Genomic DNA, 12,500 nt, shown 5'->3' on the forward strand with positions numbered 1-12,500 from the left:
GCTGCTGCTTGCCCTCGGCACTCTCTGACCGCTCGATACCAAACCGCGGCTTTCACGCGATAGCCTTCTCTCTCTTTCTCTATACATATATTTTTTCCAACCCCTTGTCCACTTTTATTTTATTCTTTTATTCTTTTTTATTTTATTTTATTTATTTATTTATTTTTTTTATTTACTTGCAACACTAGAATTTTCACACCGACGTAACGTAAATTCCCGAACTCAGAGTTACGAAATAGGATTCGATCGAGAGAATAAAAATATGAAATTTCCGAGAATAAAAATATGAATGATCTGGTATAGTAATAATAGTAATAGTAGTAGTAGTAGTAGTAGTAGTAGTAGTAGTAGTAGTAGTAGTAGTAGTAGTAGTAGTAGAAGTAGTAGTAGTAGTAATGGTAGTAGTAGTAGAAGTAGTGATGTATCATTCTGGATAAGACTAAATCTTGTTTTTGTTATCGAGAAATATTCAGTTCTTTCCTTTTACTTATTTTTTCGCCCATTTTCTTTCTTTCTTTATTTCTTCCTTAGTAAAGATTACATTTTGATTTTCGAGCAAGAAGACGAAGAAGAAGAAGAAGATACGTCCTCCCTTTCATCATCGACCGTTGGAAATGCCTCGTAAGAGAAGAGTTTAGAATTCGGGAGGATCGATAGACGTTGCTATGAGAGGTTGAAATGTCGAGCAACGACCCTACTCGAACCTAGTTCTTTGAGTTCTCCCAAGTGTACGTCTGTGTGTGTGTGTGTGTGTGTGTGTGTGAAAATGTGTATGAAAGTGTGTATGTGTGTGTGTGTGAGAGAGAGAGAGAGAAGCAATGATTTCGAAGAACTGAAAGAACGTGAAGTAAGAAAATAAGGCGGGCAGAAAGGAGGCCGAAGAAGAAGAGGACGAGGAGAACGACGAGGAGGACGACGAGAGGGAGGAAAGAGGAGAAGGAGGAGGTGAAGGTGGAGGAGGTGAAGGTGGAGGAGGATGAAGAGGATAACGATGGCAGTGGGTCGGTACGTGCCTAGCTTAGAGAGTAGCCGAAACGCGTCTCTTCCTTACCGTGAACGACGAAAGGGTGATGAGCCGTTTCTCGAACGGTCACACAGAAACGACCTTGAGATCAGCTGCAGATCAGCTGCGATAGAGGAATGTCTATCTTCTCTCTCTCTCTTTCTTTCTTTCTTTCTTTCTTTCTTTCTTTCTCTCTCTCTCTTTTTCTTTAAGACGATTACAGTCATATTGAAATTTTCTCTCCGTTCTTATTATTACCAAGATTTACGAATGAACGAACGAATGAATGAATTTATTCTATTGATTTTATTATATTCGACGCTTAACGATAAAGACTATTTTCAAGGATATATTAGATTAGATTAGATTAGATTAGAAATAAAATTCCAATTTTCCACGGACCATTTTCCTTTCTATTATATTTCGAGAACGATTATGGAAAAGTAATAGGAGGATATATTTTTCCTTTTTTTTTTTTTTTCTTTTTTCTACTTTGGCCCTCTTTATCCCCCAACCCCTGTCATCCTATATAAGTATGTACGACGGGAAAGATAGGTAGCATCATTTTCAGGGAAGACCGAGCACGGAATCGGACGTCGATCGTGCCGAAAAATTTCGTTTAACGCTTATAACGATATATCGACGGCTACGCCTCTATCGTATTTTCAGCGTAATGCTATATATCGATAGCGTATTCCCAGACGAATACGTGAAAATATATGTACGCATGTATGTATATATGTATGTACGTATATAGGTATCTATGTACGTATATGTATACTCGATCGATGTAGGTACGTCTGCTCGTTTATAGTTACCTCGACTCCACGTAGGCATATAGAAGATATTCTATTTTCCATCGATATTTATAATATAATAATATAAATAATTAATAAAACAAAAAAAAAAAGAAGAAGAAGAACAAAATGGTCAAAAGTGTAGATCGTTTCTTTCGTCTCTCCTTTCGAGAACGATAACCATTCTCGTAATATTATTTTCCAACGTAGTTGAATTCTTTTACTGTTATATCAAAAAATAAATAAATAAATAAATAAATAAATAAATAAATAAAGATATAAAAGAAGAAAGAAAAAAGCAGAAAAGGAGATGAAAAGATAGAAAAAAAAAAAGAGAGAGAGAGAGAAAGGAAGAAAGGAAAAAAATAAAATACGCTAATAAAACAACGCGAATAGGATGATAGAAAATTATAATTTATATATCACCGACAGTTATGACATCGGCGATAGCGAACGGCAGGGCCAAGCCATCTGCGGCCATCCGAGCGTAAAAGATAAAACGTACGAGAGAGAGAGAGAGAGAGAGAGAGAGAGAGAGAGAGAGAGAGAGAGAGAGAAAGAGAGAGAGAGAGAGAGGGTTGTTACTGCTGCTGCTGTTGCTACTAACTCTTCTTCTCTTCTATCGAGGATAAATAATTGTTCGCGATCGATTCGAAAAAGCTCCACCCCCCTTAATCCATCGTTAACTTAGTTCTATTGTGCGATCGTAGTATGGTATGGTTATTCGTGAAAGGGTTCGAATAAATATATCTATCCATCCATCTTCTCCACCTCCTCGTCCTCCTCCTAGCGTTGGCAACGCGTTGTCGTTTTCTCCTCCTTCCTCCTCTCCATCTCTCACTCACTCACTCACTCTCTTTCTCTCTCTCTCTCTCTCTCTCTCTCTCTCTCTCTCTCTCTCTCTCTCTCTCTCTCTCTCTCTCTCTCTCTCTCTCGAATCAGAAGACCCAATCTCGCATGGTTCGAACTTATCCGCTCGGCGAATTTATTATCCCCGCTCGCGTTCCTGCCGATAAAGCGCGTGATATATGGCCAGCTATGAATCATGCACGCGTTAATTCGTTACCACCGTTTAACCATTGTATAAACAAGGGACAAGATAGAATATATGTATATATATATATATATGTGTACATACAAATATATACATACACATATATATGTATAAATATATATATATATATATATATATATATATATATATATATATAGATGTATAATATTCAACGTATTATAACCACACCTTTGTGTGTATATATCTGTGTGTATGTGTACGTATGTGTGTGTACTTGCATGTATCAATGCACTGAATTGCAAGACCTTGGTCTCGTTAATTACATTTCCCAGAGATCTCAATGATAAGACGAACGAACAAAGATAAAAAAAAAAAAAAGAGAAAAAAAAGAAGAAAAAGCGAATAGAAGAGATCGGTCAATCGGTTAGAAACGCAAAAAATCAAATGGAAACTCACGTTGGTGACGTTGTAACTGCTGTACTGTTCCTTTGGGCTACCACCGGACGACTGTTCGCACTGCTTATTTTTGAATGCTCTGTAGTTCTCCCTGAGCTGTTTGCCGTACTAAAACACAAACGTGTAGATACATATGTATATATCTTCGTTGTTTACATATTTTGTATTACTTAAGAGATACGTTTATCTTTTCTCATCTTACTTCGTTCGTTTTTGTTGTTTTTCTTTTTTCTTCTCTTTTACACGTAATAAACACGTACGACCTATACGACTTATAAACATAAGCGTGAAATTAAACGAACGATTTTAAAATATAATTTTCACGTAATACCCTTCAGTCGTTCTTTTCTTTTTTTTTTTTCCTCTCTTTTTTATCCTTCATAGCAAAAAATAATATAAAATGATTCTTCGCGTTTGTCAAATAAAATATTACATTTGTAATGAAACCTAGTAGATCGGTTAATATCAGACACGAATCGTTTAGAAAAAAAAAAAAAAAAAGAAAAAGAAAAAACTATGTATGACAGCGATTGCGATAATAAATAATACATTAACAAGAGAGAAATATATATTACGAGTTTTCGGGAAATTATATCCAAAGGGAAAAGAAACTCGTGCGATAAACGAATCTCTCGATACATCGCGTATCGCGTGCAACGCGAAACACACACTTATATAGATATGTACATACGTACTTATATAAATACATACATCCATACATAATCCATACATACATAGATGCATACATAGATAGATACAAAGGTAAGTAGATAGGTAGGTAGGTACATACATAAATACATACACAAATACATACATAAGTAGATAGGTAGGTAGGTAGGTAGGTAGGTAGGTAGGTAGGTAGGTAGGCAGGTGGGTAGGTAGGTAGTCGTCGACGTTACGCGCGAAAGCGGCCATAGGCGTGGATCGACCGTGGATATGACCCGCCGTATCGACCCGGAAGACTGCCCTATCCTTTCGTGCGCGAGCCGCGCGTTCGCGCACACGCACAACCACACAAATTACGACGTCCTACGAGACATTTTACCACGTAATCAAATTTTCTCTATTATCTCCTATTTTTAATAACCATCCACCAATCGACATCATTTCGATACGATTCGTATCTCTCTCGTCATCGAATCGTTCATTAAAATTAACCGATCTTCGAACTACTCGAAATAATAATTATCATCTTTTTAATCCTCCGATCATTATTCAATTTGATATCTCGTAAAAAATCAAATTCGAAGGAAGAGAGAAAGAGAGAGAGAGAGAGAGAGAGAGAGAGGAGAGAGAAAAAAGGAAGAAAGAGAGATCGTATCGAGAATTGACCGTGAAACCATCATCGCTCCAAGAGAATCGAATCTGCGAGTCACGCAGCAAGGCACGATTCAAACTCAAAAAGAGAATCATTGTGAGAGTGTGTCAACGAGTGGAGTTAAGAGGAGAGTTTATTCGCAACGGAACGCGATTCTGGTATCGAGTCATCTTTATCGAAGAAACGAACGAGCGAAGGCGTGAGCAAGGTGACCCAAGAAGAAGTATCTACAGAACGATCGTATAATTACGTAATCGAATTATCCATGTACGTAAGAACGTTCGAGCCGAATGGTTAACAAGCAATTTGTACGGCTCGTCGAAGGACGACGACCGGAATATCACCCTCCTCGAAAACTTCGATTCATCCTTTCCGATCGATCTTCTCTCGAATAAAGAACGAGAGAAGGGATTCATTTAATGAAGTAGCAAGAAATAATTTAATTATTTCTTCCTCTTGCGATTAAATAGAATAATTACAATTAACGATCGAATTGGTAAACGATTTAATATAACGACAAATATTCGTTTGATCGGACAAAAGATTGATAGATGTTTCCAGTTTTTTTTCTTCTTAAAATCGATAAAATCGAGATCTGCTTTAAAGGACGATTGACAAATTAGGATCGAATCATCGAATCTAATCTCCTAGATATGACAATCGTAAGGGATCTTTTTGGTAACTTTAAAAAAAAAAAAAAATAAAAGGAAACAACAGACCGAAGGGTGGAGGCTTTCGAAAAGAAAAAAAGAATTAAAAAAAAAAAAAAAGGAACAAAAAGAAGAAACAAAAAAGAATAGAAAAGAATAGAAAAGAATAGAAGTATAAAAAGACGTATTATTTTTCACGTAATATTTCAACTATTATCCGAAATAGATGAAGAACGATTCTACGAATATAATCCGTCGAACTATACCCTGCTTGCGTCATTAAAATAGTTAATAGCTAATACGAGATCGTTAACCTCCGATGTGTGATCGACGCTTCGAGATAAAAAGAATAGAAAGAATAAAAGGCAGAAAAAAGTAGAAGAGAATAAAAAAGAAGATGATGAAGAAGAAAAAGAAGAATTAAACGTCCTCGAAAAAGATCGTTATCTACTTTAAATTCATAGAGAGGGTTCTCGCAATGGTTAATCCGTCACTGATCGAACTAGAATTTCCTCTATCGGAGTTTCTATGACGTTGATGTCGAGAAGTAGGAGAAAAAGCACTCGACGATGTGGAGAAGTTACTAGCATCACGTAGATCGAAGTCGACGAGATGAAAGAAAGAGACAAATAGATAGATAGATAGATAGATAGATAGATAGATAGATAGATAGATAGATAGGTAGGTAGGTAGATAGATAGATAGATAGAGAGAGAGAGAGAGAGAGAGAAGCCGGAAGAAACGAAAGCAAGTGTGCCACGATAAGAAGAAGAGGAGGTTAAGTTTCGTCCGAGCTGAGACCGAAGCGGTCTCTTTCTATCCCTTGCGAAAGAGAGATGGCTTCAAGACGACCACTCACCCTTTCCTTCAGCTACCCCTTCCTTCTCCTCCTCCTCCTCCTCCTCCTCTTCCTCCTCCTTCTCATCTTCTTCTTCTTCTTTTACTTCTTCTACTTCTCTCTTTTTTCTTTTCTTTTCTTTTCTTTTTTTTTTGGCTCGGGGATGAAAGAGTCGCGAAGTATTCGAGTTCCTCTTTAAAAAACGTCGTACGAGTGCTACACCTTCTGTAGGAAAGAACGCCGCTCGGTGGATGACTCTCTCTCTCTCTCTCTCTCTCTTTTTTTTCCCTTAACGAAAAACTTGGTGTTGAACGTGGCGGCGAGACGAATGTGTAACCGATAGAAAGAGAGAGATAATCTTTAAAAGAGAGAAAGAACGAGACGAATGAAAGGGACCAAAGAGAATGAAGAAGAAGAAAAAAGAAAGAAAGAAAGTAAGTAAGTAAAAAAGAAAGAAGGGAAAAGAAAAAAATAGGAAGGAAGGGATGAAAAAGAGGAAGGAGGGTTATGCAAAGCGAGGGAACGTCAGGTTTTAGACTAGACTAGGTGTGTGTACCAGCAGCCTGAGGGTGTTGTTCAAGAGAAGACACAACTCGGTGTTGAGGGTTGGTCCAGAGCTTTTTGAGCTTTACAAACGAGAAAGTATACGACGACGACGACGACGACAACGACGATGACGACGATGACGACGACGTTGGATACTAGTGTTAGTATTGCTACTGGTGCTGGTATTGGTACTGATTCTGATATCAATGCTGGTAGTAGTAATGGTTGGTGCTGCTGCCATTCTGATGTCACCAGAAACGGACCCCACTAGAGACTCGTCGGCCTCGAGAGCTCGGTCTGAGTCTCCACTTTGCAAAAGAAGAATAGACCGCTGAAGAGTCCCGTAATGGGGACCTACCTAACTATACGTAACTATACTCGGACCGATTCTTTCTTCTTCTTCTTCTTCTTCTTCTTCTTCTTCTTCTTCTTCTTCTTCTTCTTCTTCTTCTTCTTCTTCGTTCTTTCTTTTATTTTTTTTTTTTCACTTGCTAATATTTTTTTGTCCCTCATCCTTTTTTATATCCTTCAACTGGAATCGAACGATAACGAAAAAGGAGGTTCACGAGAGTAGTTTTTGAAAAGAGTGATATTCGAACTTGGCGCGTGAAAAATCGCGGAATACGTGGAAATGGTGGGCCGACGACGAGGGTGGTGAATGGAGAGAAGGAGAGGGAGACTTGGTTGATAGAGTTAAAGGGGGAAACGGAGAAAAATAGAAAAGATTTACGTTACCTTTGCGAGCCTCATGGCTGTAAGCCAACAAGCCCGTGCCTTTTCGCTGTGGAAGGCGATGACCTTGAGCCCGTGCTCCCCACCCTCCGTGTCTTCGGCCTCAGCGTTGCTTCTTGGCCTCAGACAGGCGCCCCACTCGAAGGGCGCGTTAAAACACCTCCTTGCGTTTGGAATTCTGTATATGTGATAGTCCGACAGATGAGCGAGGGGGTTTAGCTGGTCGTTTTCCTGTAACACAACGATGATAAAGTAGGATTAAAATAAAAAGAAAAATAATAATAATAATAATAATAAAAAGAGATAGTAAAAAAAAAAAAAAGAAACGAAAACGAGAGAAAGTAAAATGAAAAAACGAAAGTAAAAAAAAGAAAAGTAGAAAAAGAAAAAAGATACAACGAGAAACGCGAAATCCGTCGAAAGAACACGTACGATATAACTATTAACCTAATTATATTCGCTGACAATTTCTATGACGTACGTACATATAGATACATAGATACATAGGTATATAGACAGAAAGACAGATGAATAGATATATAGATAGACATTTATAGATGTACACAACAATGAGAAAAGGAATATAAAGGACCCTATTATTGAAGAAGGCCTTCATTCCGAGCAATTAAAATCCCCACCGGGCGATTTGAAACATTTCTACAACGGTAGATTATTAATTATTCCTTCCCTCGAATTACGTGCTCTTCCTTATTCATCGATAAGGTAGGCGAGCCAACAAAGAGACTTGAGGAGTAACGAAGGAAGTAATGGTGGGCGGTGGCTTCTCAGCTGTATATTCTCGTACCACTGGGTACGCAAGAGAACAGTCTCTCTATCTCTTTCTCTCTTTCTCTTTCTCTGTGAACATTGTTAATAGACAACGAGATCATTAGCGTACAAGACATCCAATCTTGACGTTACTAACGGGCCAAGATGGAAGGTCATTAATAAACTAGTGGTAAAGAGAGATATGGAGGTGCAGGGAGATGTTCTGGGGTGAGGTAGGTAGGATGGGGTGGAGTGGGGAAGAAAGGGAGAGCTAGGAGGTGAAACGAACATAGGAGGTAAGAAGAAGAGTAAAGGTGGAAAAGAAGTTAAGAGAAAGCTCTTGGGAAAACGGCGGAGGTAATGAGCAACCGTCCGGATTGAGTAGCATATTCCGTAATCACGTTGTTTCCGGCCAGGAAGATAAGGCCGAAAGCAATTTATTCAAAACCAAGTGGGAAAGGAGGAGAAGGAGGAGGAGGAGGAGGAGGAGGAGGAGGAGGAGGAGGAGGAGGAGGAGGTGGTGGTGATGGTGATAGTAGTAGTAGTGATGGTGATGGAAGAAGAGAAGAAGAGGGAGGATATTACAACGACGATCACCTCTCATCCCTCCCTCCCTTCATCCAACCCCACTTCTACCTCTCTCTCTCTCTCTCTCTCTTAATCCGTTCGAGTTTTCGAGCTTAATGTCCTCTTTTACAACGAATTTCGAATAATCTCTACATACATGGATTTTTATTAGGAGCGTTGTTAACGTATAAAAAAAAAAGAAAAAAACTAGAAAAAAAAGAAAAAAGAAAATAATACAGAAGAGAATAAAATAAAACGAAGTGATAAAATTGTAATAACAAGAAAGAGAGATTTGAGAGATTTCGATGGGGATTGTTATTTCGATCTGTTGTCATTTAATCGAGTTATTATTATTATTATTATTATTATTATTATTATTATTATTATTATTATTATTATTATTATTATTGAGATAATATTGCATTTTTCGACGCGACGATATATAAAGCGCGATCGTACGCGTAATAAGAATGAGGAGATAATATTGTTATAGTAGGATGAAAAATCGCCTAAGCGTTTGCGAATAATAGAATGAGAGTGACAGTGACGATAGTGAGGACAGTGACGACAGTGAAGACAGTGACGGTGAAGAGAACGGCTTGGGTTAACCGAACGTCTACTACTACTACTACTACTACTATTACTATTACTACTACTACGCATAGATTTTCCTTGAGAGAAACTCGCTGGCCCTGGGCTCTTCTTCGTTCGTTCGTTCGTTTGTTATACTCGTTATATGAGCGGTGCTGCTAAAGACGAAGTAGGTAGTAGTACGAGATAGCGCGAGAGAAAGGCGAATCGAGAAAGAGAAAGAGATAGAGATAGAGATAGAGATAGAGATAGAGATAGAGATAGAGATAGAGATAGAGAAAGAGAGAGACCACTAGGCCGCATTATACGGCTTGGTAAATATTTGACGATTAGCTTAGTTACACCGTGCGAGCGAGCTGCAACTGCATTAACAGTTACGTAACTATTATCCGAGCAACTATGGAATTACGGCCGAAAGCAGACGAGAGAATGAGCGCGAGTTTGCTTGCGCGAGTCTGTGTCTGAGAAAGAGACAGACCGATAGACAGACAGACAGACAGACAGACAAAAAGAGAGAGAGAGAGAGAGAGATCTCACAAACTCAAATGTATACTCCTCAGCTAGTGTAAATTATTTCGTGCGAAACGTAACGATACAACTCGACGGGAACGAAGAGCTACGATTATCCAAAGGAGACTCTTGATGAATCCTTCGTTAAGCAAAAGAAGTAAGGTTAGTAATTAATAGAATATGTACATATTTATGTAACTATGTGTCTATGTACATATGTACGTACGTATGTATACATTATATTATACGGTAACGATCAACAGTGTACACATACAGTCGATCTTAACGCCGAGCGTTGAAAACGTTTTTTATCGCTTAAGTTAAACTTAAGAATCTTTACGTTCTTTAAAACGAAATACGTCATTAAAGTACCGCGTTAAATCATTCGTGATATTTTGAGGATGTGTGGATAAAAAGAGAGAGAAAGAGAGAAAAACGTGGTTCGTTTTTACGAGACACAATAGTCAAGGTTGTCATAGGTCAAAGATATGTAAGTGAAACGATTTCTGAGAAACAATTTTTATTATTATCGGATGAGAGATGCTGTTTAATTTATTATCGTGATAAAATTATAATACCAAATAATATAATAATAATAATAATAATAATTATAATTATAATAGTAGAATTTATAATTATAATACAGAAGAATAATGGATATAATTATCCTGTCAAAATCACGAGGAAAGGATCAATGAAATGAATACGATAAATGATTATACATTTCTCGATTGTCGTACGGTCATAATGAATCGATTAAAACGTACTCACGTATCTAATAATCATTATTAATATCTTTAAAGGATCGTCGTTTTATCGTCTCGATTTACGGTATCGAATTGATGCTAAACAACGTAGCAGTTTTACGTGAAAAAAAAAAAAAAAATTATCTTTCTCGAAAAGGAAAAGAAAAAGAAAAAAAAACAAACGAACAAAAAAAAAGAAAAAGAAAACGATTTACTTCCAAAAAAAAAGATATATATATGTGTATGTGCCAAGTGTTGAACGAAAAAATATCATATCGGCACTTATCGATATCTGTTCTTTTTTCGTCGAGAAAAATAAAGAAAATATTAAAAAAAAAAAAAAAAAAATTACGGAAAAAAAGGAAGGCAAAAAAAAAAGACGACGAGATGAAAATAAAACTCATCGTTTAGATCATAGATCATAGATCACGTAGCGAGTTTTGTTATCTTATTTCTTTTTTTCTCCGGCCCGTCGACGTAAAAATCGCGTTACGAGAAAAAGGGGTGGAAAATGTAGCACGTCGTTCGGAGAATCGATGGACTGAATGGGCGGAGCAAGGAGAGAGAGAGAGAGAGAGAGAGAGAGAGAGAGAGAGAGAGAGAGAGAGAGAGAGAGAGAGAGATACAGCCGTAGTCGTCGACGTCGCAGGACTCTCGAGGGGGAAATAAAGGAGAACGGTCGTTCAGCGTTGAAAGATAAGGAAGGACGCGAACGAAAGGGAGACTCGTAGGATTGACCTAGGTCGGTGTTCTACTTCTTTTTCCATGACAATGAGTCACGTATATCCGTCACGTCACTGGACGAGACGAAACGAGACGAAACGAGATGAAATGAAATGAAAGACGACGGCCGACGATCTCGTAGATTATTTCCTAGTTAAAATTACAACAGTCTTGCTTCTTTAAACTCAATAACATTTTTACGTATCATCATCATCATCATCATCATTATCATTATCATCATCATCATCATCATCATCATCATCATCAACGTCGTCGTCGTCGTCGTCGTCATCATTATTATTATTGTTATTATTATTACTGCTATCATTATACTCAATGACTCTCTCTCTCTCTCTCTCTCTCTCTCTTTCTCTTTCTCTCTTTTTTTTTCTTTATAGATATAGGTTGATATCTATATATTGAGTCCACGTAACGGTACAATAAATAAAGTATAATAATACTACAGACTCCCGACGGTCGCTATGATCTCGTATCGAAAATGATCGAGACAAAAATTCCTACATAACTACTTAATTACCATATATATATATATATATATATATATATATATATATATATATATATATGTAAGTGTGTGTATGCATTTTTGTAACGAAAATGAATAATTTTTTGTAAGACATATACACTTTTATCCGACAATAACGACGATGGTTTTATTACGATTAATATCGTTAAAAAGTTGCATCGATTTTACCACTGTCCCTTCTCCATTCTCCCTATCTATCTATCTATTATCTATCTATCTCTCATTTTCTTTTACTCCAAAAGATCTTTATTATTTCGAGCACGTTCGAGCAATTTCAACAACGTTGCGGAGAGGAGCTTTAACGAGGTTCGCTGAGCGCGTAACAGCAGGCAACAGCAGCAGGCAGTAATAGCAATAGTAATAGCAATGGCAATAGCAATAGCAATAGCAATAGCAATAGCAACAAATGGAATAGAATATAGTACATTGTAATGTAGCAATGGCAAAAGCAACAGAAACTGCAATAGTGATAGTAGTACCAGCAATAGCAATAGCAAGAGCACCAGCAGCGACAGACTGCGGTCGTTGCTCCGAAAAGACATCGTTAGTCGCTACCGCTGTGCTCCAACGTTGGTTGCTGGTACGTTGCTGCTCCAGTGGCAGTGAAAGGACTCCTGGGCGGCGTCGGATCGCTGTTTAGATAGGAGGAGGGAGAGCCACGGCCGCGTACGATAGGTCAGGTTTTTCTTGCTC

The 12,500-nt window shown here is 37.8% G+C and overlaps 1 protein-coding gene across 12 annotated transcripts in view; it reads right to left on the reverse strand.

Annotated features, from left to right (window-relative positions):
• Window positions 1-12,500, reverse strand: part of LOC122636535 (growth factor receptor-bound protein 14-like) — a 426,705-nt gene that overhangs the window by 44,136 nt on the left and 370,069 nt on the right. For 11 of the 12 annotated variants that reach the window (XM_043827854.1, XM_043827857.1, XM_043827863.1 and 8 more), the window contains 2 exons: window positions 7,359-7,586; window positions 3,272-3,379 (listed from right to left, as the gene is read on the reverse strand). In XM_043827854.1, the coding sequence (XP_043683789.1) occupies window positions 3,272-3,379; window positions 7,359-7,586 (336 nt within the window). The remainder of the gene's footprint in view (window positions 1-3,271; window positions 3,380-7,358; window positions 7,587-12,500) is intronic. The other variant, XM_043827858.1, reaches the window with a different exon arrangement.

The sequence above is a fragment of the Vespula pensylvanica genome, chromosome 22, assembly GCF_014466175.1.
Source record: "Vespula pensylvanica isolate Volc-1 chromosome 22, ASM1446617v1, whole genome shotgun sequence".
Classification (NCBI taxonomy): domain Eukaryota; kingdom Metazoa; phylum Arthropoda; class Insecta; order Hymenoptera; family Vespidae; genus Vespula; species Vespula pensylvanica.